Source organism: Gymnoscopelus microlampas, assembly GCF_963454915.1.
Source record: "Gymnoscopelus microlampas genome assembly, chromosome: 9".
Taxonomy (NCBI): domain Eukaryota; kingdom Metazoa; phylum Chordata; class Actinopteri; order Myctophiformes; family Myctophidae; genus Gymnoscopelus; species Gymnoscopelus microlampas.
In genome coordinates this window covers 4,881,109-4,899,702 of record NC_139946.1, presented here as the reverse complement: position 1 = coordinate 4,899,702, position 18,594 = coordinate 4,881,109, and the positions used below count along the sequence as shown (strand labels likewise).

Here is an 18,594-nt window from a genome sequence, read left to right as displayed (position 1 = left end):
ATCGATGATGTCACTGGTAGACGGGTTTCTGAACTGTCTACAGCCCTCCTCTGAGACACAGACTGATTAGAAAAAAAGTGTACCATTTTATCATGAGCATTAGTGAGGACCTATTATATGAAGATATGTTGAAAAGTGGTGAAGTCGTCCTTTAACTCTAAGGCGGAACACAGATGGCTAGGGCTGCAACTAACTGTTATTTTCTTATTTTTTATTTTCGAAAAGAAAATGTGATTATTGGATTATGTGATTAATTCAGATCATAAAGTGGTGATACAACGGTAACAAAGCACAAAATTATATCAAAATGGCGATCAAATAATTGCTTTTTTGATTATTCGTTTCACCACTAACGAAGGTTAGAGGGCCCAAAACATTTTGCTTGCACACGGCATACTAATTTCTGCCAGCATAATCGCACTGTCAAGTACAATCCCATAATTGTTTTTACAGCATAACTGAAACTGACTGCCAAGATCAGTAATGTTTCTCTAGAGGTTACATATAAAGAACGGAGGCAGTGGCTTAGTGGCTCAGGTTGATAGAGAGGCCGCTTGGGAATCCGAAGGTTCCTGGTTCCGGCTTCCACCTGGGTTAGTGTCAAAGTGCCCTTGAGCAAGACACTGAACCCCTAACTGCTGCTGATGACCAGGTTGGTGCCTTGCATGATTTCCTCGGCTGTCAATGGTGTGTGAGCGTGGTTGAATTGATGAATGAAATGCACGTTGTAAAGATGCACCATTTACCATTTAGAGAGCAAAGCCAAAAGATCAACAGATCAAAGTACTTGAGGAACAATGTGAACAACATGAGCTGTTGACATGTTATACTAGATTAGCAACAAAACACGGTATTCTAATTGGACCAAACAAACACATCATTATGTGCTGCTCAAATGATCCACTGTGTTTTATATACAGCCTGGTCTGTCTGTCTCTCTCTTGTATCACAACAACACACCAGGTGGTGAGAAGAAGTGACAGAGAATGAGGTAAAGACAGAAAGTGAAAGTGATGGTTACAGACAGGAGGAGGAGGAGGTAGGAGAAGATGGAAGAGAGAGCTCAAGGGAGTGTAGGACTATATACATGATGGGTGACTCAGTGCACACAGTCTGTCAATGTATTTAGGTGTACTTTGTCACAGTCACTCAAACATTGCCATCAGCGAGTCATAAAATGGTGCATTTATATATGGTATATGGTGCAATTATTATATAGTGCCTTTCAACGCGTTTTACAATGTGCATTATATTCACACTCATCACAATGCATTTCAATGCATAACCTAAAAGCTGACATGACTGATATTACAAGGAACCACTGGCTATCTTTTGGCTGCATCCCATTACTATGATTTCTTACCAACAGCAACAGGTACAAGCAAGGAGGGTTGCTAAAATGAAGACAAACCGGTTGCCAGGAATGTAAAACAAATTTAAAAAAGTATATTGAAGTTTTTCTATTGCCATAACCTGACCTACTCATATTAACTGTCATTTTCATTCATTTCATTTCCATTTTACAACACACCCCCACACACACACACACACACACACACACACACACACACACACACACACACACACACACACACACACACACACACAGGAGCCAGGACAGTTGAAGTGTGCCAGCTGAAACTGACACCTGGCAATGATTGACATATGTCATATGGCTGTTTTATGGACGGATTATGTCAAAACACTGTGAGATGTCACATCAAAGACACCACAGTCCCCACAGATTCATCCATGTCCCACCACCCTGACCTGACCAATGCCAAGCATTCTACTAACTAGTATGCTGCTTTTCTGAGCACCGTTAATAGCACAATCACGTTATCAGATGCCTACTTAATAGCCAGGTTATTATGATCTCATAAAGACAGTCAATTTCATTTCACTGACAGCCAAATGCTCAAGATGGCCACACATAATGCTAGTACAGCAATTGCGAAATCGTTGCTCCGCTTCACTGAGTTCCAGTGCAACTGGAACCCGGCGACCCGGAGACAGACGACTGGAGCTGCCTGGGTGGGTGGGTGCCACTGGAAGAGAGGGGAAGCTAACCACGATAGCAACGTTAGCTTGGTAGTGCTGCGTGTAAAAAAAATGCATTGTGCAAACTGAGCAGATCGATCCGTTATCAATCAGTACAGTGGCACGGAATCGTGCATTCCTCCACTGTACCTTTGGTGAAATCACTGCTGCCCCCCCCCCCCACACACACACACACACACACACACACAGCCCCTGCCCCTGCTACACGCTATCACTGCTGCTGCGCTGCTTGGGGGGGCTCTGGTTACTCGTGCTAACGTTACATTATAAGCTAACTTGCAAGCTAGTCAGCTAGTAGTAGCTCGGTTAGCTGGTGGTTTAAGTTAGATGTGTGTGCTGTGTGGGGAGAGAGGAGGAAGGTGGCATTTAAAACAAGCCTCAAACACAGTGGGAAAAAAAACTCAACAACACACCGCGGTCAAACGTCCAGGCTTTTTGCCCCTTTGCAACTGTGATTTATTTAGAAATGCATCCTCCTCCTCCTGGAGCCTGGAGGGTGCAGCATGCATGCCGCCACTTTCTGACAGCCGAGGGCTGGATGCATGGCTATATAGCATGGAGATAGGTGGGCACTTATAGGGACATCTGGGCACATCGGTGTAAAATTGGCTATTTTGTCCAAACATTTTTTTAAAGTGTCCTCTCTCCCGTGGTAAAACGTTAACCTGGCAGCTCCTCGTAGTCTAGTCCAGTGGTTCTCAAAGTGGGGGTCCGGGGACCCCCAGGAATCCTTGAGGGGGTTCCAGGGGGTCCCCAACTAAATGATGGACAGGAACCAAATGGACCCTTATGGGTCTGTAACTCTGAGAGTGTACAAATGGAACCAAATGGACCCGTTCTCAAGAGTTAAATTAACATTGATTTTACAATATGAATTGGGGTCCCCCCGAATGCCATTAAATGGGGGTCCGTAGCCCTAATGCATGGCAAACTGGGGGTCCTTGAAATTAAAATGGTTGAGAATCACTGCTAGAGAGCCGTATAAACCTTCTCTTATTGGGGTCCCTGGCATATCTTTTCAAATGGGGGTCCGCGGGCTAATAAGTGTCCATTTGGGGGTCCTTGACATGAAAAAGTTGAAGAACCACTGGTCTAGTCTCTCTCGTGGAATTACACAACACACACACATCAGCTGCCGGTGGGGGCCGGCGGCGGGGCCGCGGCCTCGCTTACCTCGCTATCCACCACGTCGTGGTATGCGGGCGGGGGGTCGAACCCTCCGGTCCCGGTCCGCCCGCCGCCGCTGCCGCTGCCGCTGCCGCCGCCGCCGCTGCTAGTACTGCTACTTTCCCCTCCTCCTCCTCCGCCGCCGCTGCTGCCGCCGCCGCCTACCCCGCCACCGTCCCCGCCGCTCGGGCCCACGCCGCCCGGGGCGGGCCCGCCGCCGCCGCTCTCCATCGGCTCGTAGCCGTACCCGAGGCCGGGGCTCTCGTTGGTGAGCAGCGCGACCGCCTCGTTGATGTCGTTCTTGGCCAGGCGCAGCGCCTTGCGTATGGCGGCCGGGTCCGGGAAGCCCATGCACAGCAGCGTGGTCATGTGCTGCTCCTCTTCGGTCTCCATGTCGACGCCGGGTTAATGATGTCTCTTTTTATTTCAGTAACACTTCTTTCAGTACTGACGGGGTGGACTACAGCGCAGCCCTGGAGCTGCCGTGCACGCCGCCATGTTTACACTGCTAGTTCCACTAGTGCTGCCGCTGCTTGCTATGAGCCTCTCCTCCTCTCTCTGCTGTCACACGATGGATTCCCCACAACAGCGCCGCTCCAGCGCTGCCTGGACGTTTCCGCGGATGCGTAGAGTGCGTCACACCCAAGCCCCCTGAAACCACGGAGGATTGTTGTTGAAGCTACTGAAGCCTGCTGGCCAAATGTGGTATTGCAAGACTCCAGCGTTTATAATTCTACTACGCATGCTTCAACCGTTCTGAAACGCCAGTGCGCATGCTCTGTTGGCTCCAACGTTGGAGCCGATGCCGGAAAAAGGGTGTGTGTGGGTGCTTTAAACGCTTGTGAGCGACTTTCATTGAAATGAATAGGTGGGAGCGGGGGCCGTCCCCTCTCTAGATGTAATGTAAAACTCTATGGTCACACCCATCGTGCGACGGACGGCGTCGGTGTCCCTTGGCCAAAAAAAAACAGATCTACAAACTAACAACGATTAGTTTTTCTATACGATGCAACGAATTGTTAGCTTGTAGATCTGTTCTTTTTTCTTTTATTTTATTTTTTTGCAAAGCGTAGCCGGTGTAAAAATCATAGGCTTTACCATCCATTCATGGGGAAATTGCGTTCGGTTTTCATTATATTGTAGAGAATATATATATAATAATAAAATAAATACAGTTTTTTTTTAAATAAATAAGATATATTGATCAAGAAAAACATCACATGGGTGCAACTGGGACGTAAAAAATGTGAATCAGATATTCAACATTCTTGCGGTAGTCAACTATGTAGATTTAAATCACCTGTCAAAAGACCAGGGTGTGGCATCATGTCTCTCTAGGGAGGGAGGAGGTGGGAGGGAGGAGGAGGAGGCAGTGGTGTAAAGTAACTAAGTACATTTACTCAAGTACTATACTTAAGTAACATTTTTTAGGTATTTTTTACTTTACTGGAGTAATTCCAATTTTCAGTACTTTTACTTCTACTCCACTACATCTGGGAGGAAAATATTGTGTTTTTTACTCCACTACAAGTATTTGAAAACTTTAGTTATTAGTTACTTTGTAGATTTGTATTATTATTATTATTATAAAACATAAATTAACCACTAAAGCCCTACATTTCGGCCATTTGAAAATAGCCCATCTACAAGTTCACATGCGACCTATTCATTGTGAGCTTGTAGATCGGCTATTTAAACAATATATATACATTTTGAACTTGTGTGGGACATTCTGCACAATGAGTACTTTTACTTTTGGTACTTTAAGTACATTTTTTGATACCAATACGTTTGCTTAAGTACATTTCGATCACCGGACTTTTTCTTGTAACAGAGTATTTCTACATTGCAGTGTAGACAGTGGTGGAAAGTAACTAACTACATAAGTACTGTAAGTAGTTTTGAGGTATTTGTACTTTACTTGAGTGTTTCCAATTTCCAATACTTTTACTTCTACTCCACTACATCTCAGAGGCTAATATTTCCTACTTTTACTCCACTACATTTATTTGAAAACCTTAGTTACTAGTTACTTTTCAGATATAAATTATGATATTATAAAACATACATTAACCACTTTAGCCCTATTTTATACATAGGCTATTTGAAAATAGCAGATCTACAAGCTCACAACGCGTCGCATCGCGACGCGTTGTGAGCTTGTAGATCTGCTATTTTCAAACATTTTAGTACTTTTACTTTTGGTACAATACATTTTGATGCCAATACTTTCGTACTTTTACTCAAGTAAACTTTGAAGTCTGGACTTTTACTTGTATTAAACAGACTATTTCTATATTGCAGTATTGGTACTTTTACTTAATTAAATAATTTGAGTACTTTTTCCACCACTGAGTATAGATACTTTTACTTGAGTAAAAAAAAATGAGTATTTCTTCTCCACCACTGCTGAATGTCACGTGAAAAATTGCGAATCATGTGATATGGTGTCAAAGGCAACAACAATGCTAAAGAAAATGGCCGCGACGGGAGACGAGGCCGCCGCAATGGACAGCATCTCCAGAGTCCCGCCTGCGCACCCCACGGCCCTGGACCTCACAGGAGGAGGAAGCACCGCCGGCCACAGAGGAGGAGAAGGAGCGGACAGTGCGGTGGAGACTAGTGTGGTGGCGGTGCATCCTCCTCCACACAAAAAGACCAGCACTAACAGTGAGCCGTCCATGTTTCCTTGTTGCATCCATAGGTTGCATCTATCAGGCTAGCCTAGCATAGCGTTAGAAGGAGTTCATACTCCACTGCGCCCCCTACAGATCTTATCAATAGAACAATTCCATTGACCAGATCTGTAGGGGGCGCAGTGGAGCAACTTTTTAAAAAAAGGGGTTATATTCTGGCCAGAAAGTGTGTTTTAGACGTGAGGTGGGTTGCTAAGAGATGTTAATGTATGACTTTTATCTTATATGGCAGTGGTTTTCAACCTTTTTTTTGCGTCAAGGACCCCCAAATTGACACACATTAGCCCAGGGACCCCCATTTGAAAAGTTATGCCAGGGACCCCAAATAAGAGACGATTTTTACGGCTCTAGCAGTGATTCTCAACCATTTCAATTTCAAGGACCCCCAGTTTGACATGCATTAGGGCTACAGACCCCCATTTAATGGCATTTCTATCTGGGACCCCAATTTTTATTTTAAAATCAATGTTAATTTAACTCTGAGTGTACAAATGGAACCAAATGGACCCGTTATTGTTACACTCTCAGAGTTACAGACCCATAAGGGTCCATTTGGTTCCTATCTATCATTTAGCTGGGACCCCCTGGAACTCCCTCAAGGACCACTGGTTGAAAACCACTGTTCTATGGTACTGCAGCAGGACAGAGTCCAGCTCAAATTAAGTTACCTATGGGGACATAAAAGTATATCTTAATTGATCTGATCTTATGTAAGGAGGACTGACAGCCTGGCACATTGGAGATGATGATTGTTGAACCAATACAATTCCCAGGGCTCTGGGGCTCACAATGTCAAGTGTCTCCAGGTTCAATGGCCGATTCTAAAAATCTTTTCTAAATCCTAACAGTTTTTTGAAAGAAATTTAAAGAATACGTTTTCACGATTTTTCTAAAATGGCAGATACAATCTCATAGCACGGCACTGAACTTGTAGATCTGCTATTTTAGAAAAATCGTGAACATTTTTGCAAATCTTTTATCTACATTTTTAACTCAAATCTGCTTCTGGGGGTCCCTGGAACAAAATACTTTTAGATTGGAGGGGGTCCGCGGACAAATGCATATTATTTTGGGGGTCCTTGACGTGAAAAAAGTTTGAAAACCATTGATAATATAGCAACATATTAAGTAAAAACTTTTTTTTTAAACTTTAGGGAAAAAAAGCTGTTAGGATTTAGAAGACATTTGTAAAATCCCCAGAAGCAAGGATTTGAGTTAAAAACCTTCGCTTTAAAAAGGTATATATATATTCAAACTAAAGATTTGCACACAATTTCACAATTTTTCAAAAAAAAAATAGCAGATCTACAAGCTCATGCTATTTTTGAATAGCCAAAGAAATCTGAAATGACACAGATGCGTTCCCGGTCTTAATGGGTTAACAGTAGACTGAGTGAAACTTGTGGTCTCAATAGTCATTCTAATACGTTCTCTCGCTGGGCTCACATCTAGCCAATGAAATAATAGTGAAATGAACTCATTTTGGTTGGAACCCTCAACAGCCCCTTTTAAATACCTTGCTGTTCTATGTTCTTTAGGTGATGGAGGCGTGGAGACCGCAGAGGAGGCCGTGGAGCCTGCAGATCCAGACATTAATGAGCTGTGCACCGATATGTTTGACAAGATGGCTGTCTTCCTGCAAGGAGAACTCACAGGTCTCTAGCTCTAGTTTAGTCTTTCAATTCATGTTCTGGGATATCTTGTAGACACAATGTGCTAAAAACAAAAAATAGGCAAAGATTAAACACAAAAAATATATATAATGCAGTTATAATGACCATTATAACTGACAGGACCAACATATGAGCCAATATGATTCTATACTAGAAGAACAATTTACACCTGCGTCTGTCATTTGCGTACATTCGCTCAAATCTTCTTTTCTTTGCAGCCACCTGTGAGGATTACCGTCTGTTGGAGAACATGAACAAGCTGACTAGCCTGAAATACATGGAGATGAAAGATATCAGCATTAACATCAGTCGCAATTTGCAGGACCTCAACAACAAGTGTGAGTGAGATATGAAGGGCTCCACCTGCACTAAAAAGACAACATATTAAAGAATGGACATTTGTTACACGTTTCCTGCAAATCCCCCTACTGTGAGAAGTTTATTTTAGATTTATTTAAGGCGATTAGGACATTTTAGTTGGCTATTGTGATACACAATTGTGATTAAGCAATAACTGACATTGACCGGTACCAGTAATCAAAATAAATAATGTACTATGGCCAAAACAGGCCATGTTCTTTAATAATATTCTTTTTTTAAATCATTTAGTATTACATAAGATTTAGGAATGTTGTGACTATTTGTTTTTAATATTTGCCCTAAATGCCCCAAAAAAAGAATGCCAGTTTCAAATAGTTAAAAGAGTGTGGACAATGTTTTGGAAATATGAAGTTTGTTAATTTCATCCAGCTGTTTTTATACAGAGGAATGGTAATGATTCTAAAGATTATGCAAAATACTTGCGATTAACTCAAATAATCAGGATTATGTCATAATTGTGACAGACTTACCAGTGTGGTTGCATTGTGTGGTTGCACTGCATGTGTACTGTGTACTGACATGCATGTGTGTGTATGTTTCAGATGCCAGCTTGCAGCCCTACCTGGACCAAATCAATCAGATTGAAGAGCAGGTGTCTGCTCTCGAACAGGCCGCCTACAAACTGGACACGTATTCCAAGAAACTGGGTAAATCATAAGGCAACATAAATTAGAAGCACATATTCCACACCAGCAAGTGAGGTGAATTGCATTGTAGAGCTGCATTAGCTATGATTGGTGAATTTAATGCACAATATCGCAATTTTGGCTCATAACTGATACTTTCCTCATTTTGGCCGATGTCAACGTTATTGGTTTCATTGCGATACCACCATGTCTATGAAGGAAATGTGTCTATTTCCTTCATAGACATGGAATAGAAATATGTCTATTTCCTTCAGTGTGTTTGAACTTACTGTATTTCATCACATAACCAGCCTTTATTTGGTCTGGATGAGGGCTGGATGAGATAACTGTTATCATCCCTAGGGGCTGTTACTACAGTAATGTGACCAGTCCGTGAAAGCTAAAGAGCCGACACCACATGCTTGAACTGTCACCGTGAACGGGAACGACCTCGTGAAAGAACTCGGCATGTCAAATGTAGCCGCTATGGTATCTGCATTGATCAGATGCTATTTTCATGTCTTTGTGACTAAACAAGCCTATGGGCATGTGATTAAAGCAAATAATCAATCCGGCAGTCGTCGTAGCTCTCTCTACCGATCCATATATACTGCAAATGATGATTGGTGCAGCTTTATTAGTGCCTGTTCTGATTTATTATACTGAACAAGTGTCTGCAGTCGATTAATGGATGTTCTACTGTGTAAGCTAGGCCAGCTGGAGTGATCTTTGTTGCTGGCACATTATTAATGCATTATCACACTGGTGCAATATATCTGGCAGAATTCTGCCACCAATAATGCATTTTAAGCAATCAATGGCCAATACTGATGAGTTTACCTATATACCAAGCATTCCTACAACGTATCTTTTTTCTTACAGTTTCTTAAAGTTTGTAATTTACAGTATAATGCAGTGACAAGTGATAGTTTAACTTTAACCCATTAAGATTTGGGACGCATCTGTGTCACTTTAGATTTCTTTGGCTATTCAAAAATAGCAGATCTACGAGCTCATAGCGCGGCACCGAGTGCCGCGCTATGAGCTTGTAGATCTGCTATTTTTGAAAAATCTTGAACTTTTTTTTTCTTTTTTTTCCAAAAAACTGTTAGGATTTACCGGTAGACTTTTTTTAAAGAATCGCCTCAGGTCTAAATGTTTTCAATAATATAAAGCAATGTAACAAAAGGAGAAAATAATACATTATTTATTCCATAGCCTTCTGTGGACACAGAGATATTAGGTCAATAACATTATCAGTAGGATTCCATAACTTCCTCTAGCTGTGTTCTGGGTGGTTTCCGGCCTTGGTGTACTGTTGCCAGGAGAGTTCCTTTATGTCATTTGGAGCTGTGGAGCTTTGCTGTTGGCATTTGTTATTGGTTGGACTAATAATAGCCGAAGCACATGTGTCAGGTTCATGTTCCGTGTCCTTCCGAGGTACAGCAGCAGATGGCGCACTCAACCCACAGATGATTGTGCATTTTTGTTATTCTACTCTCTGCTACACTTAAGAGCAAAGACACAGACTTCCTCTTGGTGCAACATAGTGAACTCCTTCTCCCCCTATCTCTGCAGAAGCCAAGTTCAAGAAACTAGAGAAGCGATGAGGGAGGAGGAGGATTGAGGCTAAAAGTGCCTTTCTCACCCTCTTTCACCTTGCTTGCCTTCCCTCCCCTGCCAATGGAGCCAGGAACTGTGGGGTGGATGGGAACTGAGACTGAGATAACACAAGGACAATCCCACCTTAGCACCTGGACTCTATTAAGGAAGAAACTGCAGCCATATTAATTAGAACTGCGGCACAGCTTGGGTTTGATTTGTGTTCAGTATTGGGTGTTGCTGGCACTAGTGGTGTAAGACAAGTGAGGTGGTAAGAGCAATACCGTTTCTCCATCCAGGGCGGTGGTTCTCAACTCTTTTTTTTTTTACACTCAAATCTAAATGTGTCAAACATGAAGTTAAATAGCCAGTTGCTTATTTTTGTTCTCGGTCTAGACTTTGTCAGAGCATCTTGCGACCCACATAAGTGACATTGTACATACAGTAAATTGCTTTATTTACCATTTAACATATCGGAACAAATCCACAACCACCTTCTTTTTGGTAGTATACCCATTTCTAAAGCAACTCATAACAACTCAGCCAATATATATAGTGTTAGCAACATTCCTGGCCCCCTTGCCATATTTTAAATGATTTGCCTAATGCCTAATCAAGCTCTCTGCAGATAGTGTCCTACTTGGAATATGGTATTGTTTTATAATGTCCTCACTCTCATGATGATGTCCATAAAAAGCATGTTTGTTCAGTATATTCACTTTTTTTTTTTACAGTAGGGAAAGCCTGTGTTAAGGTTTGGCCATTTCTCAGCAAGTACAATGTACCTGGTTGGTGGTTTTGCTTCCTTCTGCTTTACTGTTTTAGTAGCTGTTGTGTTAAAGGCACCTGAAAACCACACTGTTTCCATGGAATGAGCTTGAAGTCCCCCGTTTTTGAGATGAAGCAAAACCTTTTGAAAGATGTCTCTAATATTTAAAATGAGCGATTACTGATGTATGCAAGTCTGTGTTATGTCTGCCATGGATGTGACGCCCCTGAAACGTCATTTTGTTTTTTGTTTTTAAATAAACCTCAGTTTATTGATCTCATGGCAATGATTATTTTCAGATGAAGTAAAGTGGCGGTACAACCTTGTGTACTGCCACCAGAGGGCAGACCTGCACCATGCTATTAACACTAGATCGTTAACTATTTCTGCCAGAGTGTAAAGCACTCGCTTTGCTTTTCATTGGACAATCCAAAAGATATGAAGTTTTTAAGATATGGCCCCTTACTGTGCTGTGTGTGTGTGAGTAATAAATCAAGGCTCTGGGGAACAACATAGAAACTGACTCGGAGAAGCCAAGGAGTGAAACTTGACAACCTGTATAAGAGTGATTGGGTGACCGATGTAAAGACGTGTCGGGGGGGATGCCTTCCAACTCTGTTGTTTCCCTCCCTATCATTCACTAAAGCTGCCTCAGAGCAGCACCCCTCAATCCCCTCGCTCCTGGCAACAAGATTATCTGAACCGATAGGACCTCCTGCGTGTGTGTGTGTGTTTGTGAGAACCCTAATCTAAAACAGTTCTCTGTCATTAGGCCAGTTTGAGGCCCCTGTTGCAGAAGGAGCTCATTATTCATACTGTAACATTATTTACCTCTGCTCTGTGATCTGTCCGTCCCTCTCCCCGCTCGCTCGCCCCCTTACCTCTTACCAAGGCCCCGGGGACAGAATTCAGCTCCCCCTAGTTTTCTCATAGCCTCCCCCGTATCAACTCCGTAAGTGGATTTGGTATTGTTTTCTCTCTGCTAAATGGGAGTGCTGGCAAACAGTCAAGCGTAAGGGATATCAGCTTAGAGAGGATGGATTTATCTTTTTTTCTCAATATTTGCGGTTTCTGGTTTTTGTACCATCACCAAATAGAGTCATGAGATGTGCTGTAAAGTATTGCACAAAACCCAAAAGTGCAGTGTTTAAAACAGTATGTTCAACAAGTGTGCTGGGACTGTGTGGCTTTTGTTTTCAGACAGGGACGATGAAAACCAGAAGGCACATGATTGGGACTGGGACATAGGGTAGAGATTAGCTCTGGTCCAATGCTATTAGTCGCAGCTCACAGTCTCACAATGAATGCACTGGAGCTAAGTATAGATGTGAAATGCTGCAACATTATGTGATGAGGTTTAAAATATGACGCATTCCAAAAATATATATATATATAGTTTCAATGTTTATATCATCAGCTTTTTACCCCAAATCACCCTTAAGATACAGAGGAGACGTGGTGATTACGAAACATGACAGCGAGCATATTTTACAACAGCAAAAGGAAACACTTGATAAAAAACAATGTGCGTCAGAACTCTCTCTCTCTCTCTCTGACTGCCCACAGTCATTGTTGTAGTCATTATTATGCAGTAATCTATGGAGATGAGAGCGAGCTTCATTCACAACAGTGTTTCCTGCTCTTCCTTTCAGATATTTATTTCCAAGTTGAGCCTTTAATGAGTAAAGTGTTCCCACGTGCAACAGGGTTTGGTCTGGTCGAGGGGAGAGAGTGTGCGTGTGTATGTGTTACTATGGGATACTTCTCTAAAAAGCATCCAGCAGCAACCATGCTAATGGTTTGGGGAATGAGCGAGTGAAGTGAATGGTGAATGTGGGGCGGTTTCATGGTTTGGGTGACTGACAAAAAATGTATGCTGCTGATTAGGATCATTCTGTGTGTGTGTGTGTGTGTGTGTGTGTGTGTGTGTGTGTGTGTGTGTGTGTGTGTGTGTGTGTGTGTGTGTGTGTGTGTGTGTGTGCGTGTGTGCGTGTGTGTGCGTGAGCTTAGATGCAGAGTGAGGGGGTGGAACTTTGCAGTGTGCGTGCAGTAAACAAACATTAATGATTAGGCATCCTCGCGGGCAAACAGAAACCCTACTCCTCTTCGATAACGTGCTGTGGAAAGTATTACGCTGGAAGCACAGCCTGTTTTTCATGTACCTGTGTCATTTATTGTTTGTTTGATAGTCAAGAGGCCCGAGCAGTTTCTATTTATTTATTTATTTTCTAGTTGTTGTTTTTTTTCAGACATTTACAGATGTTGCATGATATCATTTAGGCTAGTGGTTCCTTTTTTTTTTTTTTGAGCCCCCCCCCTACATCTGACAAAAGAGCCCCCCCACAGTACACACACACACACACACACACACACACACACACACACACACACACACACACACACACACACACACACACACACACACACACACACACACTGTCCTGTTAACCACTTAAAGGGGAAATCCACCCATTTTCAATATTTAACTATGTCATTAATATAGCATAAAGGAGTTGTGTGGAAATAAGAAAAAAGTTCCCCCCTTTCTGTGTTGCCTTGAACTGGAGGATTGATTGTGGGTTTAACATTGCAAATTACAACATGATGAGTCATCACGTTGTAATTTGCAATGTTAAACTCACAATCAATCCTCCAGTTCAAGGCAAAAAGAAAAGGTGGGAACTTTTTTCTTATTTCCACACAACTCCTTTATGCTATATTAATGACATAGTTAAATATTGAAAATGGGTGGATTTCCCCTTTAAGCCCTACAACATTGGTTCTCAAAGTGGGGTACGGGGACCCCCAGGGGTACTTGAGGCGGTTCCAGGGGGTCCCCAGCTAAATGATGGATAGGAACCAAATTGACCCTTATGGGGCTGTAACTCTAAGAGTGAACAAATGGAACCAAATGGACCCGTTAGGGTCCATTTGGTTCCATTTGTACACTCAGAGTTAAATTAACATTGATTTTATAATATAAATTTGGGTCCGTAGCCTAATACATGTCAAACTTGGGGTCCTTGACATTAAAATGGTTGAGAATCACTGCTAGAAAGCCGTATAAACCTTCTCTTATTGGGGTCCCTGGCTTATCTTTTCAAATGGGGGATCCGCGGGCAAATAAGTGTCAATTTGGGGGTCCTTGACATGAAAACGTTTGAGAACCACTGCCATACAAGACTATTTGTCTTGTACGACAAATAGTGAACATTTTTCAGCTATTTTTTTAACCTTTTGAAAAACCTTGAAAATGTTACATTATCTGTGACAAGTTCTGGCAATATAATGACCCAAAAATGCAAGTACCGGTAATGCTTTTGTTGAACATGTTTAAAATGTTTGGACTACCTCCAAATAGATCTCTTGTGCAAATCAAGTAGCAGCAGATATCAAATATACCGAAAATGGAATCGGAATGTATTTACAGTCATACTACATGATGTGAATGAGTACCAGTGATGAAGAGAGCATGTAAGACTATCATGGCCATCTACTGCAGTGGCCCCTGGACAAGATAAAAAGTGCAGCAGATAAAGCAGGTATATGTGTGGAAATGTACTAAGCACCTGACCCCACGGCCTGATGACCTGATTCGTTTGCTCATTCATTCGTCGAGGTTGTTCTCATGACGATCAGGCCCATTGCCTCGGTGTCATCAGCATACTTGATGATGACGTTGGCGCTGTGCTTAGCCAGCCACACAGTCGTGTGTACAGGGATTCTGATGTGCTGCTCCCAGTCTCACCACCACTGTAGGCGACGGCCCGACAGGAAGTACAGTATCCAGCTGCACATGGCTTGGTGCAGGTGTCGCTTGGTGTCGAGCTTGGAAGGAACTATTACGTGGAATGTCAAGCTGTAGTGAACAAACCGGTACTTCCCTCCAGGTGAGAAATGGAAGTGAGCAAATTGTCCATTGGATCCACAGCGTGGCAGGGCAACATGTAGTAATATATGAAGTCCCTCACCAACCTCTCGAAGCATTCGCTGCAATTGAGTTAAGGGCAACAGAAAATGTTACCTTGTGGCGCTTGTGGACCGACACAAAGGCACACACAGATGGGCACAAAGGCACACAGATAGACTGAGCATGACAGATGTCTAAATGTAAACCGCACGCAATGTTGCATAAGAATTTCATAAGCACGGCGTTGAATTAAAGATTATACGAAATTGTTTTGAATGAATAAAACCATGCACACGAGTTTGTCAAACTCAAAATGTCAATGACAGTATACAAGGCAATCTCACAAAAATAATTACGTCAAGTCGGGCCAATTGCAACGCGAGGGCCTCAGTTCAGTTCGGTTTGGACAGCCTGCAGAAGGCGCCCAGAAACGGCATTGAGAAACCATCTAACATTCTGTCCATCAGCAGCACCAGCGGAGGAGCTAGTTTCCTCCATAAGTTCTCACAAGAACCAGGGCCACTTACAATAGTAGGGCACGATGCCACACCACACTGTTGTGTAATTGACAGCCAGGCACAAAGAGATTTGTGGGAGATTTCGCTAGTATTCACGAATAGGGACATTAACAAAATAATGTCCAAACCACATTTGTTTTATTTCCATGGGCATGCACTGCTTAAAGTGAACATTCCTCTTAAGTGAGAATGTCAACAAATTTCTTGTGATATTGTGAAATCTCATTCCCTTTGTCTTTCACTCTCTCAAGACAGACACACACACACACACACACACACACACACGCACACAAGCACACAAGCACACAAGCACACAAGCACTAAATGTACACGCCATGATGGACAAAACACACACCAGAACTGCACCCCCCCCCCCATCGCCCCCATCTTGTCCGAATACCACCCCTTGCCCCTGTAAAAGTGACGGTTTAAAGGCAGAGCAAATGGCCTGAGATAAAATGGCACAACGGTACATGTTTACATCGATTTCAAAGCCGGCCTGGTAGATCTCTGAGGTATTTTCGCCGCAAACACGAGCCACATGTGAGATCTGAGGGACCGTTTCAAACTTCAAATACCTTCTCCTTCAGGAAGGGGATGAAAAGCCACACGAGGTCAAGCGGGCTGGCACCCGCATTCTATTCGCGATGCCGCTCACACCTCCATCACATCCTCCGGGGTACAAGCCCTTCACACACACACACACAACCCATGCTTGTCATTTCTTTGCACACATCTATTTCTGACCCCTTTGAAACCCTATAGGATGAAAAGTCCCGTATTCATCAGAGACACAGAACTCTTTGAACGTTCTCACCACCAACACTGTATGAGCGGCAATCCATTATGATTATTATCAAAAAATGTTCCCAAACCCCAAAAAAACTCCATGGCTGTGGATTTAAAACGAGACCAGATGACATTGGTGGTGCTTAACCACAGTGGCTGGTGTTTGCTTGTCCATGTGAGACAGATCTCAGCCACTTCTCAGCAGGTAGGGAAGGCAGGGTGTCCTTGTCTGGCTCCAGACCCCAACATCTATATAGCTCTGCTTCCTGGGGTCTTGGAAAAGAGGACCAAGGACCGCTTCTCTGCTGGAGCCTGGAGGTCATAATAACCAGCAACACCTGAAAACCGTCTTGTGTGATATTGGTTCAAATTAGTTCGGTTCTGTCTGTGTGTGTGTGTGTGTGTGTGTGTGTGTGTGTGTGTGTGTGTGTGTGTGTGTGTGTGTGTGTGTGTGTGTGTGTGTGTGTGTGTGTGTGTGTGTGTGTGTGTGTGTGGGTGGGTGGGTGTGTGGGTGGGCGCGTGTGCATTTGTATGCATTTGTGTTGTTCCTGTTCTCATTATGTCAGTGAGTGGAGAATCTTCCTTCCATGTGCAGTGTGTTCCCAGAAACCATGTCTAAATGGACCCAGATCACCTTAAGACCTCCATTAGACTCTCACTCAGACTCTTTGGCACCGAAGTGTGTGTGCGTGTGTTTGTGCGTCAGTGCGTGCGTGTGTGTGTGCGTGCGTGTGTGTGCGTGTGTGTGTGTGTGTGTGTGCGTGTGTGTGTGTGTGTGCGTGTGTGCAGTGGCGGAAAAAATACTCACATTTGTTATTTAAGTAAAAGTATCAATACTACAATGTAGAAATACTCCATGTATAAAAATCTTTTGAAAATAGCAGATCGACAAGCTCACAATGCGTCGCATCGCGGCGCATTGTGAGCTTGTAGATCGGCTATTTTCAAATGGCCTAAATGTATATAGGGCTGAGGTGGTTAATGTATGTTTTGTAATAATATTCTAAATCTACAAAGTAACTAGTAACTACAGTTTTCAAATAATTGTAGTGGAGTAAAAGTACAATATTTGCCTCTGAGATGTAGTGGAGTGGAAGTAAAAGTACATACATTTTAAAATACTCAAGTAAAGTAAAAAATACCTCAGAATTGTACTTAACTACAGTACTTGAGTAAATGTACTTAGTTACTTTACACCACTGTGTGTGTGTGTGTGTATGTGCGTGTGAGAAAGAGAGAGAGAGAGAGTTTGTGCCATTGTGTGTAGCACATGCTTCAACAAAATGCTCTGTGCGTGGGCAGACTTTTCCGACTCAACAAAATGAACAAATGCGTAAAGATAGTCCTCAAAGATGCCTGGCTAATTACACTAGACCCATTGCCACATGTTTCTGACACCAGTAGGCTTCTCTATGAACATATGTAAGCGTTACAAACACATTCATAATATGGCTAACAGCCATGGTGGAGTATAACAACAGCCGTAGTGTATCTCTATAAGCCATTACATCATTATTGTGACGGGAGCATCTAAGAGCACTCTGTCAGTAATAATTAGGCTTGAGGGAGGGATACAGATCGCGTCTTTGTTACTATGTCATATCCTATGCAGCAGGCCAAACATTCCCAGTAGTTTGGCCCATAGTTTTCAAAGAAGGCGTTTGTTTGTGTGTGTGTGCGTGCGTGCGTGCGTGCGTGCGTGCGTGCGTGCGTGCGTGCGTGCGTGCGTGCGTGTGTGTGTGTGTGTGTGTGTGTGTGTGAGTGTGTGCGCACGCGCATGCTTGTAAGCCTGTTCGTGCCACGCACGCGCAGTAGTGGAAAAAGTACCCAAATATTTGAGCAGATTTAGGTAAAAGTGCAATGTAGAAATACTCTGTTAAGTCAAAAGTAAAAGTACTCGTTACGCAGAATGTCCCGTTTCACTAGCTATGTCTAAAATCTATGAGAAATCCTTTGAAAATAGCAGATCTACAAGCTCACAATGCGTCGCATCGCGACGCATTGTGAGCTTGTAGATCTGCTATTTTCAAATTGCCGAAATGTATAGGGCTGAAGTGGTTAATATATGTTTTGTGATAATAATCAAAATCTACAAAGTAACTAGTAACTAGTAAAAAAAAAGTATTGAACATTGGGAATACTCAAGTAAACTAAATATATGTAAAAATCTTACTCAAGTACAGTACTTGAGTACAAGTACTTAGTTCCTTTACACCACTGGCGTACACGTGCCTGAATGCGTGCAGTGTCCGTCCGGCGTATTAGCTCATACAAAATGAGCAATCAGTGTGCAGAAGCTATCGAAGGACAAGAGTTCTGTATTTCTGACTCATCCTTGTGAAACATCCCCGTAGGATATTCCCCCCGGAATGAGCTAAACAGTTCAGAAAACCGCGGAATAA

General features: G+C 42.9%; 2 protein-coding genes across 12 annotated transcripts in view; one reads left to right on the top strand and one right to left on the bottom strand.

Annotated features, from left to right (window-relative positions):
- usp24 (ubiquitin specific peptidase 24) overlaps positions 1–4,399 on the bottom strand; it is a 101,542-nt gene extending 97,143 nt beyond the window's left edge. For 8 of the 11 annotated variants that reach the window (XM_084067657.1, XM_084067661.1, XM_084067662.1 and 5 more), the window contains exon 1: positions 3,235–4,399. In XM_084067657.1, coding sequence (XP_083923783.1) covers positions 3,235–3,621 — 387 coding nt within the window. In that variant the 5' untranslated portion in view covers positions 3,622–4,399. The remainder of the gene's footprint in view (positions 1–3,234) is intronic. The other 3 variants (XM_084067667.1, XM_084067658.1, XM_084067659.1) reach the window with 1 other exon arrangement.
- Positions 4,400–5,640: 1,241 nt separating this feature from the next.
- On the top strand, positions 5,641–11,257 carry bloc1s2 (biogenesis of lysosomal organelles complex-1, subunit 2). The gene is made up of 5 exons (XM_084066686.1): positions 5,641–5,898; positions 7,463–7,579; positions 7,816–7,935; positions 8,521–8,625; positions 10,183–11,257. The coding sequence occupies exons 1-5, from the start codon at positions 5,673–5,675 to the stop codon at positions 10,212–10,214; spliced, it is 600 nt and encodes a 199-aa protein (XP_083922812.1). The 5' UTR covers positions 5,641–5,672; the 3' UTR covers positions 10,215–11,257.
- The last annotated feature ends 7,337 nt before the right edge of the window (positions 11,258–18,594 follow it).

What these genes read in the sequence shown, in the direction of transcription:
- bloc1s2 (XM_084066686.1), top strand. Translation starts at nt 5,673, where the DNA reads ATGGTGTCAAAGGCAACAACAATGCTAAAGAAAATGGCCGCGACGGGA. An exon ending in CAAAAAGACCAGCACTAACA is followed by an intron (nt 5,899 to 7,462) that starts GTGAGCCGTCCA and finishes TATGTTCTTTAG; the next exon opens with GTGATGGAGGCGTGGAGACC. An exon ending in CACGTATTCCAAGAAACTGG is followed by an intron (nt 8,626 to 10,182) that starts GTAAATCATAAG and finishes CTATCTCTGCAG; the next exon opens with AAGCCAAGTTCAAGAAACTA.